General features: G+C 36.8%; 1 protein-coding gene across 2 annotated transcripts in view; it reads left to right on the plus strand.

Moving 5' to 3' along the window:
• UBAC2 (UBA domain containing 2) overlaps positions 1 to 21,345 on the plus strand; it is an 87,292-nt gene that overhangs the window by 51,674 nt on the left and 14,273 nt on the right. For both annotated transcript variants that reach the window (XM_021530263.2, XM_077781497.1), the window contains 3 exons: positions 5,289 to 5,412; positions 7,288 to 7,335; positions 17,862 to 18,107. In XM_021530263.2, coding sequence (XP_021385938.1) covers positions 5,289 to 5,412; positions 7,288 to 7,335; positions 17,862 to 18,107 — 418 coding nt within the window. The remainder of the gene's footprint in view (positions 1 to 5,288; positions 5,413 to 7,287; positions 7,336 to 17,861; positions 18,108 to 21,345) is intronic.

A 21,345-nucleotide genomic window follows, 5' to 3' on the forward strand; every position in this document is an offset into this window, starting at 1 on the left:
TTTTATCTTTATAAACAACACCAGTATGTGTTTCCTGCTTTGATCTGATAAAATATTGCCTTCATTTGATTAAGATACAGTACTAGATTGTACCCTTTGAGTCACACTGGTATATTAGATACCAATCCAGCCTAGCATGATGAGAAATTAGCTCAAGCTAATTGCTTGAGATAAATGGTGCAGGTTGCATTCTTTCACTAACTGTTTATCCTTCTAGCTGTTTGTTTTCTGTTCTGATACAGCTGCTCTTGGTCCAATATCTGTTTGACTGCTCCAGGATTTGGACATGTAAATTTAAAAATTGCTGTGTGTCAGAAGGTGTTTGTGTTTACCATATATGTGCAGACATACATTTGTGTTTACCATATATGTACAAACACTGTTCAGATTTTGACGGGCAAGATGAGGAACATGGAACCCCGCAGGTTACAAAATATATTGTTTGATAGTCTTGGCATGAAAATTTAAAGCTTACTTTAGGATAGGTGTCTGACTTCCACCTTCATGAGGGAATTGTAAACTGTTGGCTAGATTGTTAGCCTCAAATTTTAATGAACTGCAAGTTGCACAGATTCTGCAGGGATATCCATGGACAGGAGGAACCTTTCTTTTCACCTCCAGATGCATTTTTAAATTTTTTCTGCATTCTTGCTGCTTTTATGTGAAACATTGGTATTAGCTAGTGAATACTGGGTAACAAAGCCTAATGCTTTTGCTGCTATTGAGAGACCTCAGGCAATGGGCTGTCCTGCTTATGTGTAGTGAAAGGATTGGGTGCAGTAGGAGGGTCTTTTGAGTCCAAGGCAACCATCAAAGGTAGTCACATTCCACAGAGTTACTTAATTTTAAGGAATGTTATTGTGAATATTTAGCATGTTCAGAATAAAGGCTGGAACCTCAAGTGTAATATGGCAGTGTTTGGGCTGACTGTAGGAATGCAGGTCACTGAAATTACTTAGTAACTTGAATTCCAAGTGCACTGCTTGCGTGCCTGTATCATCTGCAGCTGTTTTTTATAAGTGATATTTTTAGTCCCCTAAAAAATACATGGTTGTGAATTTGTCAGTTTGATGGTTTTTTGGAGAACTTGAATGAAGAAAAACACAGCACCGCAGTTAGTAAGTGTAGTGAGTCATTCTGAATAAAATAGATTCTTTTTGCAGACTTAATCCCACAGAACTTCTGTTGACAGCAGCAAGCATTTTTGCAGAAGCTACATTTATTTAGCTTTCTAACCCTTTGTTCATGCATTTTAGAACCATTTTTCTTGTTGTGTGCATATATTTGCTAGTGCTAATGTTTTATTTTAATCTGCATTTAATAGTCACCCTTTTAGACTTTAAATAGTGCATTTCTCTTGTAAGATGTACCTGCCCCTGATTTTTTATTCTCAGACAATTTTTACATCTCTGATTTATTTTTTTCAAGGATGTTGTTTGTATATGTCTTTTTTTATTTCTTTGTACAAACCCAATCTCATAGATGTATATGCTGTAAAATGTTCCTATCTTGTCTCTGTGTTTCTGTTTCACTTTAAATGTTGAAATTTAATGTGCTCTTCAAAATGAGGATATAATTATTGTAGAGATGGCTACTATAGTACATCTTTGGGATGGACATGTAAATGTTCAAACTCCAGAATTCAGTTTTCAGGTTTTAGAGTTTTCTGGGTTGTTTGAAAATTTCATTTTCTATGAAAATGTGACTAAAATTAACTTCCTAAATATGAAGTGGGCAAAAACTCAGTTCAAGGTCAGAATATGCTTGCATCTATAGCCCTTCTTTGCACACAGACATCACAGATTTCTAGTAGAAGTTAATCATGGCACGTGAAAGGATGTTCCTGATAGTCTTATAGTATAATGAACAAAGGGCTGGGTTGGAGGTCGCTGCAAAAGGAGGGAAAGCACAGAAAAGGAGACTAAAAGAGATGAGAGGAAAATCAAATACAGGAGGATAAGAAAGAAGTGAAGGAAAAGAAAACACTGAAGTAGTCCTTCAGTAAGAATGTTTTCCACTTGTAGATGTTGAATCTGATCTATGATACCAAACAACTAATTAACATAACTTAACGAGTTAAGAGCCAGTCCTTTTATTTGCAGTATGTGGTTGGATGTTTGTAGCTGCCCAGTGAAATACAGGAACAGAAATTCCTTCAGCAGTCATGAGCTCTGGAAATAAGGCTTTGATTTTTCACAGAGCAATAAGGTAGTTTAGGTTTGACAGGATCTCTGACAGTCATCTAGTTCAGTCCTGGGTTCAAAACATGTCCAACGAGAATGTCCAAGTTGTATCTCTGAAGATGGAGATTGTAACTCTGGGCAGCCTGGTAAAATACATTATCCTGTCTGGAGTTGCTCTAGTATATTAATACCTTTCTTGAAGCATGAAGCCCTAAAGTGGACACAATGATTTAGATTTAGTCTCAGAAGTGCTGAGCAATTACTTCTTTTGGCCTTATGGCAACATATTGATAATGCTGCCCTGTATGTGATTGACCTTTCCTGCAAGGATAAAGTAGCACTCAAAGGCTGACTAACACTCAAAGGATTCTCCAGCTCCTTATCTGCAAGTCTTTTCTAGCCAGTCTATGCCATTGCCCAAGGTTTTTCCAACCCAGATGGAAGACTCAGTGCACTATTACTTCTGTTGAACTCCCTAACATTCCTAATGTTGACTCATTTCTCAAGTCCATCAAGGAATAGCTGAATGTGATCCTGCTCTCCAAAGTATTGACTGCTCGCTCTATTTTGATTTCACTCACTAGCTTGTTGGGAGTGCACTTTGTCATCCAGGTAGTTTAATAAAGACAATAAATAGTGTTCATCCCAGTATGGATCCATGAGAGAAGCTGCTAGTAAGTGCTTGCCATTAAAGTTGGTGCTGCTGATCAGAACCCTTTGAGTCCAGCAGTGTAGCCAGATTCCCTCAAATCTTCACTGCTTATGCAGTGCATATCCCTGTTTTTCTTTAAGGGCTGAAGAAGAAACCAAGTCAAAGGCCATCCTAAAGTCAGACTGTACAACATTTGCCATCTTCCCCTTCCTTACCCACAGTACCAGAGTCACTCTTGGTAAATCCATATGGGATATTAGCAGCTGCCTTGTCCATCATGTAGCTGGCAATGGCTCCTAGGAGTTTTGCTCTGTAACTTTCCCAGGGATTGAGGTGAGCGTTGTAACTGTCAAGATTCTCTTCTTGCCCTCCTTGAAGATGGGTGTGACATGTGCAATTATCCAGTCAGGAACCTGCCCTAATCACCGTGATGTTTCAGTGAGGTAGCATTGGCCACCTCCCTGAGAACCCCCAGCGTGCGGCTTATCTGGTCCTTTTGCCTCCTGTGTGATCACTTGGGATCAAGAACCTCCAAAATGTTTTCCTTCGCAGCAGGTGTTGCTCCAATCCCACCGGAGGCTCAGGGACTTGCAAGGCCTGAGGGCAAAACTAACCACTGAAAACTGACAGGAAAAAGACATTGAGTGCCCTGGCTTTTTTCTTGTCCTTTGTCACTGGGTCCCTTTTTTCACCAGTGGGTCCAGATTGTCCTTGACCATCCTTTTTGTTATACTTTATTGTGTAAGCCATATTCTAGTATTATTCTGTGCATAACTTGTCTGACAGACCTGCTGTAGATAAGCAGCATCCCCATATAGATATTCTAAAAAATGCATTAGTAAACTGTTGAAAATACTGAAGGCAACAGAAAATAAAGGGAAAAATTCAAAGTACAGAATTATATAAAGAAAGTTGAAAGTTTAAAATTAATTGGAATGACTTTTCACACAGTGGAATTGCCTGTACAAATTAGTTTCACACAGCATTTTGAAGGGCACCAGTTTTGACATTTTAAAAAAGATATCTGAATGGATATTTGGGTAATACCTATTTTTATTAGATGTGAACTCTGTCTAAAAAACAAACACTGATGCCTTTAGGAGCATACCTCTGTAGAGCCTATGAACTTACTGTTTTAGGAGAAAAGGCCCATCACTAAGTTTCCTCCAGCTCCTCTAGGTTTTTGGATACTGAACAGTGTCAGACACCAGACTTTGAATTAAGCTGATAGCTACTCTTGGCTGGGGTGGTGCTTTCTGTGGTCTCTGTTGACATAAATTAATACTAACATTTAGGGAACCTTTTAGCATTCTTTAATCTCTTTAAAATACACTTGCAGTCTTAGGAAATTCCTTTTTGTACTTTCCCATCTTATGATTGAGTGCATTCTTGCATGTGAAATCTCTGTGTCTGAGTCACTGTTTATCACAGGATCAATAAAACCTGAAAAGCATGCTACAGTTGTGGTATTCTCTCAGTTTGGTCAGAGTAGAAAGAAATAATTTAGAATTACTTTTCTAAGAAGAGAAAAGATATTTTTTCTTTGTTTTTCTTCTATCTTCACATATAAAACCTGATTTATTCAGTGAATATTGTCTACAATGGAATAACTTCAGATGAAGAATAATTTTTGCATGTTTCTTTCTTATAGCATTTTGTTTCTTACAACTTCAGTAATTTCAGTTTATTTCTAAAATGTGTTGCATGTGTTTATACAGGTGTATTTTGTTTGTGTAAAAATAATGACATGCAAATTTGAGTGTCTGAATGAATTGCAATAACTTGTGTTCACAAGATCAGTCTAGGCATCTGGTCATTGTAAAAAGTGCTTCAAGTCTTAAGATTCTATGAATCTCCTTCCAGTAATGGTTTAAAATCTTGTGTTGTGATTAAGATGAGGACCCTAAAGGAAGTTTTATTTGTAGGGCCATGGAAGTCACTGGCAAAGGGAAGTTAAATCAAACTGTCAGTGTTCCCATCTTAGATGCTGTACTCTATTGGCAATACTCTAAACACATTAAGTCCGGATAAATACCAGGAGCTTGGCTTCATAAGTGAGGTGGCTTCCTTAACCTTTTGGGAAAGGTAAAGTCCTTACCATTTGTTCATTTGAATCATATTTGTTCTGATGTAGGAGATTTACTGCTGTTCTTCTTGTGTGCTGTGCTTTTATGTAAAGAATCTGCTATTACATAAAATATGTTGCCTTCTCTTCTGCCTCCAGTCCTAAACATTGGAAAATAAAATACTTTTTGTCACTTGTTCTTATTTGCTAATGAATCCATTACCCAGAATGCCAGAAGTTACCTAGTGTGGGTTCCCAAGGAAGACTTTTGTTTGCAAGGTGGTGTAACATTTTGATTGTTGTGTACTTAAAATTAACTCCTTTTGGTTGTTTGACATTACTGTTGTTAGTATAATTCTTCTAACCATCTGTCCCTTTCTTTTTGCAGCTTGGGTCCTGTGTTTGCACTGTTTGTTCCATTTTATTCCTCCATTCCAAGAGTGCAGGTGACACAAGTATTGGGCCACTTTTCTATAACAAACAAGTCTCTGGTCTACATACTGGGTTTACAGGTATGGTATGTACTTGCTTGTTCATCTTTTAATAAACTAATAATGTAGTTAGTAGTTAGTATTTCTGTTTGTCTATGAATTTTGATGCTTCCACATGCATGATTCAACATACATTTAGCTAGCAACTATCCCATCATGGTTAGCAAGTGATCTGTTCTTATCTTGTCTTATGTGGGAAAATATCATAGCCAATTCCACAGTTTTGGTTTTTTTTGGTCAGTAAAATGAATTAGACCAAAATAGATTAAAATGGAACCTAATCCTAAAGCGTTTTTACCTTTCACCTTTCTATTTTGCTTATATTCTTGAATTTGCTTATTTTAACCTTGTCTATTAGAATTCAAACAAAGCTGTAGAATACAGTATTTTTCATGGTAAGACTGTTAGTAAACAATCAAGGTTTTAGCTAAATTTCACTTTTATTAAATTAATCTAATTTGTATGCCATGCATTACCATGTGACACATGTAACATAGAGCACAGCAACATAATGCATTATTCCGTGAAATATGACCGAAAAAATATAGCTACTTGGTATATAAAACTAGTAATGATTCAGACAACAATTAAGAATGCCCAAAGCCAGCAGCCTAGAAATGAATGGACACTTCTGTCACAACTTGAATGGTGAAATAGGAGATTTGCAAATTTATGAGAAATTAGGCTCACTTCTGTGTTTTCTAGGGATTCAAAAGTAGCTCTGGCATGAGCAATGGGAAAAACACCATAGTTATGATACTCTCTACCAAATGTGGTAAGGGAGTATTTTAGAAGTAGTCAGTTTCAGAATATTGGCTTGTGCTCCACATGAACATTTCATTCATCCTCTTTCCTGTTCAGCCTTTGGTCTCCTTCACTTTCTGCTCCAGCACCTTGTTTTCTTGATCTCTCAGAAATCTTGTTTCCTCTCTTCTGAACCCTTCAATTCCACTATTATTGCAGTCTTTGGGAAAGCTGTGATATTGTGTAGGCTGTTTTCCATCATGTCTTTTACCTTTTGCTTTCGTACACACAGCATGGATCCAGCGTGGATCAGTGCTGTCACTGAGTCCCCCAGCATGGATCAGTGCTGTCACTGAGCCCCATGTTTCTGCGGAGTCTCTCCCTGATGAGCCTGAAAGGTTGCTGCCATCATACAGAGCCTGAGGGAAGACTCATTTGCCTTCTCCTCATTTGTAAACTCTGCCCTTATCTCAAGTCATTCTTTCCATAGTCAGAACTCTAGAGGGAAGGTGTCCTCACGATTCAGTCAGCATCACACAGAAATATTTTAGTAACCGCTTTCAGTCCATTTTTCCAGTTTGGTAATAACCTTCTCCAGGTGATTAGTCACATACATTGCTAGAAACAATGGGCTGCCATGTTGACCTATCAGGATTTTAAAAAAAATTTGCTCCAGCTTATTTCTGTGATTTCATGTCAGCAAATATGTCACAGGGTAAGAACTTTATTTCCTTAATTTTGATGCTTAGTTCTGTCTGTGACTGCATGTCTGAGAGCTTCACTTGGAGTGCCTGCCTGCTTGGAACTCTTCTCCTCTTGCTGCTGAGTCATTTCCTTTGCTTTAGTCTGTCTTTCAGACTTGTTTTCTGTGCGGCCTATAACCGACATCCTGTTATACTTAGTAAGCTATATGAAAATAAAATGTATTGTTCTGTAGAAGGAGAACAATTGTTGGATCCCTGTGTTTTTTCCACTTGCTCCTTCTGGAATACTTTTTCTTTTTTAATGGTAAACTGAATTTTAATAGAAGTAACAGTCTGACGTCTCCCATTGTCATCAGGAGTGCATAACCTATATCATATTGCAACTTAGTGGTTCATATAGAAATAATTTCGTAAAACAAAAATTTAAATCCCTTCCCTTGTCTTCCAGCTCTTAACGTCTGGTTCCTACATCTGGATTTTAGCCTTAAGTGGATTGGTAAGTCTTACTGTTACAAAAATCATATGTTGCTTAAAACACTCTGTTATGTATGGGATCAGCACAGTATATTTGGACTCAAAAAGAACAGAAATTGCTAAGTAACATTTTGTGTTTGCAAGTAGAAAGTTTTCCTCTTCAACTTCCAAATATGTAAAGCACTGACTAGCTGGTGATAAACTGATAGACGACAAAATTGGTGGTTGATATTTTCAGGGTGCCACTGTTCCCTGCATAACATTAATTTTGTTGCCATGGATATAGCTATACACCCAGAGCTATAAATGAGATTGCTGAGGAAATGGAAAAATGTGTACCCCAGGTTGAGGTTTTTTCGATTTTCAGCAAGCCTCAAGCTTTGATTCTAAAACTCGGGTTTTAATAGCTTTGCTGTGAGGGTTTTTCATGCTTTGCTATTCTCCAAGGAGATCTGTAGTATAGCTGTTTCTCACAATGGCAATGACAGTAAAGGGCACAAAATCACATTCATCGCATCAGTCAGATAAAATTAACTTCTGGATTTCTCTCTTAGATCTGTCTTTTTCCTTTCTGACTCTGTTGTTGGTACTAAGACACTTAGTGCTGAAACAGATTGTGCTAAATATTTCAGATTTTTAGATACTGATAAGCTTCTTTTTAAATTTTACAAACTCCAAAATTAGGAGCTCAGACTGATTTCTTGGCCCAAAAAATTGTAACCGTTTTCAACAGCAGGAGTGCCACCACTTCCAAGGGAGCTCATTATTAAGTTGGTAGAGAACTCAAATTATGCCTTTGCTGTACCCACTAATTTGAATTTGGGTTGAGCTCAGAGAGAAATGCTGCTATAACTTAGTAGTTTGATCTCTTACCATTTGCATTGACTGTTGCAAAATATTCTGTGAGTTTCTAAGATAAGTAATAACAGGAGTGATGGAGCAGCGAATAGTGATGCCTGTTCATGATTTGATCTTGCTATAAATATCAATGAAAGTAGTGCAACTAACAAATCAGAATCTATCTCCCCTGGAAATCAGCCCAAGCTTCTGTGCCCACTGAAGGATCAGTGATTTCCTCCAAACACACTACCCTTCCTGTTACACTGCTGGCTCTTTTCATAGCCCTTCCTTTTGAACAGGTGTTCATTAGAGAGGGAAGGAAAGGAAAGAAATGGAAAGGCATTTTAACTCCCTCTTTCCTGATGACAGAAGCTCTGTCTATACTTGATTGTATAGACATATAAAGAGTAGGTCAATTTTTTTTTTCATAATACATTATGCAGTTCTTATTTTAATTCCCTCTTAATATAAAATTTTATTCTTCTATATAATGAAACTTGCTGGACTTTCTTAGTAATCTTTTTTATAAATTAGCTTTTTTTTAAATTTCAAGCTGACAGTTTGTTTTACTTGGGTGTAAATTCACAGGATTAAATTGAGTTACTTCTGTGTCACAGGATGGCTAAAAATCATTTCAAGTTTTCATATTGCTTCAGTCAGAATGAATTAAGTATCATTAATTCATCATTAATTACAATGTGTTTTCAGTCTCAATTTTTTTCTGCAGCAAGCAGAGAGCTGCACTCCATGACTTTGTAATAGGTGCAGTAATTTGAAAAGAAATTAATGTTAGTATTTTCAGCCATTTCTTTTGCATAGCATATCTGCCACACTTCTGTGATTAAGAAGTCTCTTTTTCTTCTCTGTTAGAAATTATGATTTGGTGACTTTTGAGAAAACTTGGTAAAGGAATAAAGTTTCACAGTGTATTAAATAATCTGAAGAAGGATATGCAACACTATAAAGGTGCCTTTTATCACTACAAATGTAGTTGATTGATAACATATGTATATGTACAATTACAGAAATAAATAGATTGTCAAATTAATGTTAAGTCATTCTGACAGCCTATGTTTTGTAATTCTTACTACTTTTAACATTTTTCTATCTTACTACCTTAGTTTCTGTGAACTCAAATTTTCAGGTATTTGTACAAAAAGGATAGGTAAATGCACAAACATCAAGTCAGGTGTGATATTTAGTCACTAGTTTATTGCCTGGTAGCCACTTCACTGTATTTGAAGCACTGAAGATCACGTAGGCACTCATGTTGGATGTGTTATGATGCTGTTCTGTAATTTAGCTTTTGTTGCACTTCTGCTTATGTGGAATATTAAAATGTATGGTGCCAGCACAAATTCTGAGTTGTTGTCACTTTTCACCTTGTCTTCACTGTGTTCCTGGTTTAGGTTTATTTAAATTCTCACAGCCTATATTTGAGCATGATTAAGTGGGATCTGACTTTCAGGTTACATCCTTGCAAGTGTCATTAGACCTTCTTGTGAATTCTAGGCAGGGTATAGAGGTACTGGGAACTGTACTGCCTTGAGTTCTTGTTTTCAGTGGTTTTGAATGATGCCGTCATTATAGAAATGAGTGTATGAGTCTATGTGGGCAGGTAGGCATTGATGTAATGTGCCTGGTGATAGGAAATTTTTGGCAATTTGTAGTTTTGACGGTCAGTTTTCTCAGGTGCAGAAATGTTTTGTTATTGGAATATAGAAGGTCTGCTATGTCTGTCTTTGTGATAAGGTATATTTTGCTAGATCTAATTGTAAACCAGCACAGGATTACAGTCTTAAAGGCAGTTTCTTTACTGTCCACATGAAACTGGACAATCAATTATTTTACTTTTGGTATGTCAGTTGCTGTTTAAATCCATGATGCTTATGTATAAAGAGAAAATTTATGTAGTAGACTGTAAAGAAATTCACAAATCTGTTGTAATCACTAATCTATACTCATCTTATGTTTGATAAGACTAATTTAGTTTCTTGTGATTTATTTTGCCAGGAATATATGATGCCTGGTGCATACAGACCAAATTTGTTTCTTATGATGGGAGTTTTTTGGGGTTTGTATCATAAAATTAGGAAACATACTAGAGATGCCCAAAACTCTTTCAGTAGTTGTTTACAGAAGTGCTACCATATTGTGCATATCACTCAGTTTAGTGAAAGGTTGAAACAGTTTCTTCACTATTTTTTTTTTCTTTAAAATACTCAAAACACCTTAGGAAGTGGTATTCATGTTTCATTGGATGTAGAAATCTTCTCTCTTTTTTTTTTTTCCACACCTTTAAAATCTCTTAGATTCCCACTTAACATTTTTCCTCGCCATACTCTGGTAAGATTGAAATTTGAGAGGAGTGTCAAGACTCAGTCATAGCTAGATCTCATCTGCTTAAAGAAGTAAGCTCAGGTTGGTGACCAGCAGAAGACATGTCTCACAAAGACATGCAGTTCCTCCACTTTCTAGGATAATGTCATCAGACAGATCACATGCCATGGGTTTTTCTGAGTGGCTTTGGGCTATATTTGATAACAGCAAGGTATCTTTCAGGCCCTTTTTTGTGATTTTAGTGTTCTAGCCTTTCTTCTTACCTCGTGCTAGTTTTTTGTTTGCAAGATGACCTGCACTGCATAAAGTTCAAAATTTGGAACCCACCAAGTCTCCTGTGAGCTGCCTTGCATTTATGTAGAGTTCAGTTCAAACCTTAGGAAACTGAAATTGAGAAGTTTCTAAAACCCTGCTTGTCTTGGACATTTCACTAAACTGAATGCAACAGTTTTCTGCATTGTTACTGTGCTATGCTGGAATTTACTTTTCTCAGATTGTATGAAAAGTTGTGCTTTTTATATTTAGATATTGGAAATATAGAGAATCTGTAATTTGGAGCTTGTACTTCAGTGGCTTAAGCTTAAGATAGAAAGTTCAGACAGTGTTGAGTGCATTATTTTAATTTCAGTTCTTTTTTTGGAGTACATTAGTTATTATTCATAATTTTGAAGTGACTAATTTAGTTTTACATAGACTACAGATGCTGTTAAATGCTCCCAAGTGTACTTGGATTTTACTTTTGTGTTCTGTTTGTTAAGAACTTTATCCATACTTTCTGTTAGTTGTTCAGTCAGCTGAGGTGTTTTTGTATAATGAATTAATGTCCTTTGGAATTGGTATATATAGGATAAAACATGATTCAGCTGGGGGAGCAAAATAATTAAACTGGACGTTCATGGTTTTAGTGCCTTTCTTAAATACAGTATTATGTAGCTAATATCTGATCAGACCTAGGAATCATTGGTTTTCTTGTTGTTTTTCTTCCTCTTTCAGATCTTTCTTACAAGATTTTGAACAAAGTATGCTGAATTCTTTGTTGTTTTAAAATATGCTTTAAAACATTTTGTGTTTGCATTTGTATAACCCCACAATATAGTGTTCACATTTAAAATATCATCCCTTCTACATACTTAATATTAAACATGTGCTTTCTCGAAGAGAATCCTTGGTCAGAGTTTGTTAATGTATGCAGTTGCCTCCACATTCATGTCCTGCTGTGCATCGCCCCTCATCCTCCAGTTAGTCTGGATATCCTTCAGTCATCCACATTTAATCTGGTGCAGGACTTTAGTCAATGTATGATACTTTTTGAATACTTTGTAACTGTGATTGTAAGTGTTTTCAGGTAACTGTTAGCTAAATGTTGGATCTAGTTAATTTCTGAATATTTGACATGGGTATTACAGTATAAATATCAGTAGTGTTGCTAATATCAGTGAGACTACTCACTAAAAATTCTGGCTATGCTTAAGTACTTACCTAGTAAAACCATATATTTTGTGTGTAATGGATGTGATTCCCCTTTCCTGATAGAACTACCTGCCAAAGAGCACATCCTCAGTTCGCAGAAGCACTAAGGGCAACAGCTGGTCCAGCCTCCCTGCTCAGGCAGGGCCACCCAGAGCAGCTTTCCCCAGGACCATGTTCTGATGGCTTTTGAGTATCTCCAAGGATGCAGACTCTACCACCTCCCTGGGCCATCTGTGCTAGTGTTCAATCAGCCTCACAGTGAAGTGTTTCCTGATCCTCAAAGGGAGCCTCCCATGTTTCAGTTTGTGCCCATTTCTCCTTTTCCTGTTGCTGAGAAAAGCCTGGTTTTGTCCTCTTCATTTCCCTTCAAGCATTTCTTTACTTTGGTAAAATCCTCTTGCCTTCTCCAGGCCAAACAGCCCCACTTCTCTCAGCCTCCCCTCATGTGAAAGATGCTCCCACAGTCCTTTGATCTTCTCTGTGGCCCTGCACTGGACTTGCTCCAGCAAGTCCATGTACATTAGCACATGTGCTGAATCCTGCCCAAAACTAATGTGCGTTATTTGTGTGTGGACAGTGCTCAGTATTCAGCTGAGTGAGAGGAAGTGACTTGATCTAAGTGTCTCTACATTTTACTGACTTTATTGACCTAATGTCCCCTGTGGTATGGGCTGTGACTCCCTGCCCACATCAAGGTGTGAACACATGACAACTGAGTAAGCTACCAGCACTTATTCCTGCATCAGTTAATGCATCTGAAAAAAAGAGGAATTGGTTCGCACAATACAGAGGATGCTGGTTTGGAAGTGAGGTTGTAATTGTCTAGGGAGGAGGGAAATGCAGATATTTCCAACTCTAGAAGAAGGAGAAAGTAGTGAGAGGGGACAGGAAAAGGTCATAACGTGTCATATGATACTTTCTCTTTAATATCTGTAGAAAAATGGATATTGGTTTTCAGTTTGTATTTCACTTCTGAATTTCTCTCTTGGATCTGAAGAAGAGTTTCTGTGTCCAAAATATGGTCTCTTTGGTCAACTATACCAACTGGTTAATTAGGAATTAGATTGTTCTATCAATATTTGTTTTTTTGGCAGCAGCATTACCCTTTTTCAGAGAGGGAATCCATGAGGGTAATTCAACTCTGTATGTACTTTGGAGACCTCTGCCAAAGGATCCTTAGAGTGCCCATTTCTCTCTGTTGACTATGACACCAACTTTAAACAACCAGCTTATTAAGTAGGCTTTTAAATTACAGATATTTATATTGAGTTAGATTAATCAAATCCTGATCTTTTAATTAATGAGATTTGGTTAATAATGTGATAATTATCACATACAGAACACCGGCAGAGACCAAGGGAACCTATGCTTAGGACACCAGTAAAAGTTTAGAATAGTTGTACTGTGCTGAAATAGCAGTGCAGTCATGCTTGCACATACACAATGTTCTTTATCTGATAGTGATTCCATCTGACCAATGAAGCACTGATGAACTCTGAAGAAAAAAGTTTCAAGGTATCTGGAAAATGTGTGAGGCAAATCAACTGGAAACAAAATTTAGGAGAAATATTTTAGTATCACTATAATTTTATTTTTTCTCAAGGGACCTCTTGCAAAAGGCTGTTTATATTATTTGCAATAATTTCCAAAAAGGAAATCTGAACAAAATAATCTGTTAGAATTTTAACAAAAGTTGAAAATATATGTGTAGTGGGGTTTATTTGTAAGGTAGTTTTGTTTTTTGGGTGGTTTTTACACAATCCCTCTTGTTTTGATAAATGCTTTCTCTAATGAAGATAAATACAGAATCCTGACACAAACTTCAACCCATTTTTTGATTTTACATGTATGCAATTCAGAACATACTAAGGATTAAAGAGATACAATAGGTATAAAAATGTCACTTCACCTTAAGAAAACTATTTACTTTTCATTTGTTGGTATCTGAAAATAGCCAAGTCTTGAGTACATATGATTAATATATTTACATTATTCAGAACAAAATAATTGAGTATTTGATGTCAAGTTCTGTTAGTTAAAATAATTTTCAGCATAATTTTCTACACCAGTTGTCTACTTTTTTTTCTGTTTTATTTCCATTTTTGGTGTTAATCAAGTACAGTAAATTTAAATATTTAAATTTTAAATACTACTCCAGCTACCTGTGGAGCATATGGGTCTTTGCAATCTGAAATACTGGAGAGTCTCCATGTTTGGTTTATCTAATTACAGAGAAAATACAGCTACTTCCTTTTTCTTAAAAATGTACAGCTTTAGAAGGACATGAGGGAAGGGGAAGTTAGGCTTTATATGGGGGCAGGAGAAGGTTAGGAAACTTCATGTGAAGTAGCAGTAGTAAGCCATGGCGTTAAGAAATTTAAAATATCTAAGCACACTTTTATTCTGCAGTGTACCAGAGAGTTTCCAGCATCCTCCATTTCCTCTTCTTAGCACTGTGCCACATAAAATATGGTGGAAGATGCTGTGACTAACAGAAATTAAGATGCACCTTATGTTGCTAGCCACAAATTCCCATTTTAACAGTGTGAAAATAACCACAACATCTTTTTGTGGTGACTTTTGGCGGGTAAAATACACTGGAAGCTCCTCTGTTTGGGGGAAGTAGCCCTTTAATCTGATTTACAGTGCTGAAGTTGGAATATAATTGAGGTCATTTTATCTTCATTGAATAAACAGTGTTGCTTTATGTTCTTAAAGACTAGACATTTGCTCAATGTCAATAACAAAAACAGTGTAAAAAGTTGCTTTATACTTTGTCAAAGCTTATGATTTTTAAAATTATATCTATTAGGTTCTGCATATGAACCAGCTATAGAGGAAGTTCTTTGGAAATACTTGACATTAAGAGAAGAGTATGACACTGAGCCAGACTGAATCACGAGACCCTTTTTAACTACAAATGTCTCCATTCTGGGTTTATTGGAAATACAGAAATAGCTATCTTGTCCTCACTAGTTGAAACTTATTGAAAATTGGTAATAACTGACCACAGCATTTTAAAGTTTCTTATACTTCCATATAATAGGTCTTCATTTTAGCATGTCCATAAACTTCTAGCCTTATAAAGCCTTTTCTTCTAGTTAAGTTCTCTGGAATGACTTGCTGTCTGCAACTACCTAAAAGGAGATTGTGATGAAGTGAGGGTCAATCTCTTTTTCCAAGTAAGATAAATGGAAATATCCTTTAAGTTGTGCCAGGGAAGGTTTAGACTGAATATTAGGAAAAATTATTCACCAAAAAGTTCATCCAGCACTGCCCTGGCTGCCCAGGGCAGAAAGAGGTTGAATCACCATCTCTACAGGTGTTTAAAAGACATGTAGATGTGGCACTTTAAATACATGGTGGACTTGGCAGTACTGGGTTAACAATTGGACTTGATAATCTTAAAGGTCTTTTTCCAACCTTTATGATTCTATGCCCAGCCATCTCTGCTAAGAAAAATACAAGAATGCTTTTACTGATGCAGCTGCTAATTGAGGCTCACAGTATGCCTTCCTTTCTAAGACAAACAAGTTCCAAAGCACTGACACCAAAGATAGGCTGCTATTGTCTCATTGCTCTATTTTCTGTCTTGATAAATAATGATTCTGTTTGTGGTTAGTATGTTCAGACACGTGCCAAGATTTGTCATATATTCAGGGAGACGTAGATTTTCCTATCACCGCTTGCTTTGTTTTGTTCTTGTGAACTTGTTCTTTTTGAACCTGGTCAAGATTTTTGAAAACATTAGACCTTTTCAAAGGTGGTAAGAGAGAGCAGAGATCAGTATCTAGGAGGGCCATTTGAATGAAGTGAAGGAATGTTGGTGTGGTATTGGACAAAGCATTTTGAGTGGGACTTCTTTCTCTGCCTAGTTAATGCCTGTACAATCAGGTGTGCAGAATCCCTGGAATGAAAGAGGGGTCCTGGCTCCATAGCCTAATGATACTACATATACCTACACCTAGCAAGGTGAAAGGAAGGGAGATAATCTGTATGCTGTGGTGCTGCTTGTGCATTTTGCATTGAAGAAAACATCAGATTAAATGTGTAGGTAATATTTTCAATCTGGTTCAGTAATTCTCACTCCCCAAAAACTGCTTTCTCAGTTACTGTGCAGTCTAGGTTTTCTTGAGTGAGGGGTCTATCTACCTGACTCTCTCAGGATCAAGGGGTTTGTCTCTGGGGGACTTTCTTGTTAGGCAGACAGCTCAAGCAGTACATACCAAAAACAGGAGAATTGCAGAAGTGATATGAATTTTCTTCCTCTTGTTCTTTGGTGATTATAGCTATACCTTAGTTTCCAGTTGATGTGCACAGTTTTAGTCATGAGTTTACAGTCATCTGGAACATTTTCTCTAGAGCTGAGGAAAGGATCTCTGAGGTCAGGAAAAAGCTTCTGTTACAGTACCCTGTCCAGTTAGGACCTTCCTTTGAATGCAGAAAATATTAATTAAAGGCAGCCTTCACTCTGATGTGATTATGGCCTTTATAGCATTTACCTCCTTTCTCATAGCACAACTGAAAGACTGAAGAGGTTAAGAGTAGTTTAAAACTGTTCTTTCTCATCTTAGAATGACAGCCTGTGTTTGTGCTGTCAAGCAACCAACAGCTTGGGCTGTACATCCAATCATGAGTCATAAAATGAAAGTAGAATAAAACAAAAATCATTGTTTCCAAAAGCAGAATGTGTTTTTGCTGAAAGTCTCACTACATCATTGGATATTTACACAATAACCTTATTAATAATCTGAAAAATATCCCCCTCCTAAAGAATGTTTTTTCCTGTACTGTCTCCCTTTGTACAATCAGCAATGCATTTAGTATCTTTATACAAATGTCAGTGAGATACAACAAATAGCCCCACATAAATAAATAAATAAATAAATACATTAGATGCAGAGCTTCTACATTGTTTCTAGCATAATTTCATTTCTGGGGTATGTTTACAGATTTGTTGAGGTTCAGTTCTTTTCCTGTTCATTTCACTCTGCTGTGACAGCATATTTCTTGTGGCATAACAGACAATAGAGAGTTACAAATGCTGAAATGTGGCATAAAGCAGAGTGCAGATGGGACCTCTTTGGGCTCAAGTGCTGTGGTTTCACAATGGCATTCAAAATAATGGCTGAGTGAAGACTGTAATTCCATTTATGGGGCTCATGATTTCTCTTTCTCCTGCAGAATCTGAAATTAAATCAAGCCTTAATGCAAGCATGAACACAGAGAATGTGTTTTTCCCTTATGGGTAGGAGAAGGGCCTCACAAAAGCTGACTTTTTCAGATCAGAGTTTTTAATGATTTGGTTTTCAAATGGGTTTTTTTCCCTCCTGTAAGGCAGGTGGGCTTCTTTTGGAATGAGTGTGTGCATAGTCTTAGATTTAACTTCAGTTCCACTGGTTTGCTTGTATTTTTACTAGAAGGAGAGTTTCAGATGGTAGGGACAGAAGCCCTAAGAGGGTTAGGGGTTTTTTTGAAGGGGTTTGTAGAGTGCTTCGGCATACTCAAGAGCTGTCTTAATCTTCTCGGGTCAGCATGCAGCATACCCTGACCAGGTCTTTTACTAGAAATTCGAGTTTTATTTTAATTTTGACCAGTTTTAGAAAAGGTCACTTGGCCTGGGTTCAGATTCCAAAACAAACAAAAAGCCCCTTGAAGCTTTATGAGTCACAGGCAATGCACCACACAGATTTTAAAAAGCAGTTTGTAGTTGTAGGGAAGTAAAGAAATCCCCTGTTTGTTCTCTGATTCTTGACTGAGAACTGTGAGTAAATACAGTAAAAGTGCTTTACAAACCAAAAGACCAACTGTTACCTGCAGCCAAATGCAAAGTAAATGTGATGTACTTAGGTTTTTTTGTTTTCAGTGTTTTTTTAACATTTTTGGTTTTGATTTTAGATTTCTGGGATTTGCTACAATAGCAGTATCTTAAAAGTTCATCGAATTCTTTGTGTACCCAGATGGGTAGCAAAGATATTTTCATGGACTCTTGAACCAGTCTTCTCGTCTGCGGAACCAACGAATGAAGTTCGAGTTGGAATGGGAGCAACAGTTGACATTCAGAGGCAGCAGAGAATGGAGTTACTGGATCGTCAAATCATGATGTCTCAGGTTGCCCAAATGAGGCGGCAAAGACAGCAGCAGGTATTGCTAGACATTCTTTAAGGACTATATAAGAAATAATTTTTTTTTGGTTCGTAGATCTTGCATTGCTCCTGTTTCTTAAAAGTAATGTGTCTTTAAATTTTTCTCCATCAGTCTTTCATACACTGTTGTACTGCTGATAGCCATTTAAATGGTTTGTATAGCTTTATATGTTAACACTGCTTCACAAGATGTGAGAAGGATGTCAATCTTGTGGGGATGTCAGTACTCTTGGCATTCTGTTACAAAAAATGAGGCTGAAAGGTAAAGTGATTGCTTCTTGGTGGTCTTTAATGAAAGCCATTGTGTAAAGTTAGGAAGTCAAAATGCTCCTCACTCTTCTGCGGATCTGTCTGGTTAGCAGCCTTTTCAGAGAGATTGAAAATTTTCTATGAAATTCCTTTGTTTGTGGGTGTATATGTTGTTTCTTAAGGGCAGAAATTAAATTCTCTAACTTACAGAGGTAAACCACAAGTGACTTTCTATTTGCCATGTTTAATCCTCTTGGTTTATTTCCTTACTGAACAGAGTAGCAAAGTGTTATTATTTTCTCTGTTTTATACAAACAAAAAAATCCAGGTATTCTAACTTGATGTTGTAGGGCAGCAGAACAAGGCAGGCAGTGTCTCAGTTCCTGTGTCTTAGATGTGTTCACTGTCTTCAATGAGTTTTCTTTGCCTGAAACACATCTCTGTACTGATACATGAGTTCTTCTTGTGTTGGGGGTAGTGTAGTGCAAACAGATATAGCTGTGTTACCCTTAATGCATTTCCAGAATTAGAGGTATGATGGCATAAAACTTTGGCCTGCAACTGGAGTATGAATCTTTATTTCCAGTCCCTGATAACATAATTCTGTTTTTCTTGTTTCCTTAGCATTTCAATATGATGAAATTATTCCTCAAGCAGAAACTTCTATTTTTCTCCATTCCTATTAAAATTCTAATCAGTTTTAACATAAGAACTGAACTAGAAATTACTCAATTCTTGAATGTTGCCATTGTAATAGAAAATGAATTGAAACTGTAAGTTGTGCTACAAGCAGCTGTGAGGAGTGCAGCCGGGCTTCTTCAGACATGAGAATGAAGCCACTTCCAGTTAGGAAGGACAGTCTTTTTAATATCTCTGTAATTACAAAAAGTGGTAAATAAGTTCAGCATGGTAAATGATAAAAGAACTGTTGATAACATTTTCTTCTCATCTTGTCCTTTCCCTAGGCTGTGAACAATGAAAGTGGAAAAATGTCTTTTCATGTTTGACTTCAAACAGAATTCTTTAAAAAGGTGGAGGGTTTGAGTAAAATGGAGGAACACTGTTTGAACATCAGTAAGATGCTTCCCTTTACAAGTTGCTGAAACACTTTCAAGTTACCTTCATGTTTAGCCTTTAACTTGAGCAGAGCATTTATTTAACCAGTACTGCTAATCTGTGGAACCTGTGATCAGAAGGCCATAGGATCAATGTATGAATGTTCCATTGAGGCTCTTCAGAAAAGGTGTGTCATGAAAGCTTTTGACCCACCTGGTGTTTTTTAATTACTCACTCACAGAATTTACTGGTCATCAGCTAAATCGGAAAAAGTATCACTCACAAATGTTGCTGTGTAGTGGTAAAAATGAAAAACAGAATATTTTCAATCTCAAAAGAATATTTGAAAAGTTGACCACCATTTTCTGGATTGGTGTATTTGGGCAATTCTTTTGCCTTTAGAAATTTGGCAAGGTGTAATTTGAAGACAGTGGAGTGGAACAGATCATGCTGCAGATTAAAGGAATTTAGATTATAATTTTACCTGTGGGAATAAACTATAAAGAATGCAGATCAGTTTCTTAGACAGTTTTTTTGTGAAATTGAAAATGATAAAAGCTGTGAAGTACACGTCAGATCAGGCTTTGAATTATATTCTGAGTAAATGTTGTGTGGATTTCTGAAGTCCCAATATGCTGTCTGTAGGTAGTGTGCCATAGGTGAGATAAATTAACATTTTCTCTCACACTTTCTGCTTTGCTTGGTGAGGGAAGTGAACTTTAACTTTCTTCTCTATGCCATAGCGCAACAATTTTGTTCAGCTGCTCCTTGAGAAGGTGCTCTGCTCATTACTCCCACTCTATTACTCTTCAGTTCATCTGTCTGAGAAATGAGACAATGCAGTTTCCTAGGATATTGGTAGCATTATGGAAGGAGTGCTTCTAATGGAGTTTCCAATGGAGCTCCATTGTCTGGGCAATGTTGGCAGACTCTTATAAGGGAGACCCCTCTCTTAAATAGATGCTTTTTGTAATAAGTTTATTCTTTTGAGTCTTCAAGAGATTCTGAAGAACATAACTTGACAGGTTATGCAAACCAACATAAAAAAATTAAATTAAAAAACAAATTTTAAAAGGGGGGAAGGGAAGAAATTGAGGGAAAGCCTTTCTCAAAAGTTGTTTGTAGTATGCCTCTATGATACTGAGATGTAAATAATTATTTTCTTTTTCCTTGCTGTTCACTAAGCCCTTTTATCCAAAACAGAATTCGCTCTGGATGCTTTCTACAAAAAAGAAAAAGCAAGGAACAATCACCCCAGAATTTCTTTGCTAACAATTTTTTGAGCTTTACTATTCCCAGTCTTTTTCTAGCTGAAATCTTCTAGTCTGGAGGAACCTGAAGCATGGAACTGTGTGTGAGTATTGGGTTGTCAAATACCCTTGACTTCAATGAGTTGATTTAGCATATGGTAGAATTTGGAAATAAAGCCAGCAAGTTCATTATTCGATGTACCTCACTGTAGGTCTTAAATATTCTGTGGGCATGGTGTCTGAATATGTTGCTAGAAACTGTTATGTTGATAGTTTCTCAAGGGAGTGTGGTTAAATGGTGACTGGTTTTGTGTTGGTTTCTAGTTGCTGTGGATACAGCCCTTAAACACATGGTAGTGTTCATTTAGAAAACTTTCTAGATCTTACTGTGTTCTTTATTTACTCCTCTGCATATTGCTGAGAAATTACGATCTTGTCCTAAATTAATTACTTAGCATCACCTACATTCACCTTTAAATGCATTAGAATAAAATGTATGCTGTATGTATTTATTCCCTAAAAATAGCAGCTTGCCATTTTGTTGCTGCTTTTTAAACTTTGCCTTCATAGTTATTTTCTTTCACACTCTTTTATCTATCCTATTTTGTAAACAGTTTGTCCTGCTTTTCTTTTTTTCCCATTATCTGATCTTCTGTTCCTCTTCATATCACTGTCACATTT

Source organism: Lonchura striata, chromosome 2 (genome assembly GCF_046129695.1).
Source record: "Lonchura striata isolate bLonStr1 chromosome 2, bLonStr1.mat, whole genome shotgun sequence".
NCBI classification, from domain to species: Eukaryota; Metazoa; Chordata; class Aves; order Passeriformes; family Estrildidae; genus Lonchura; species Lonchura striata.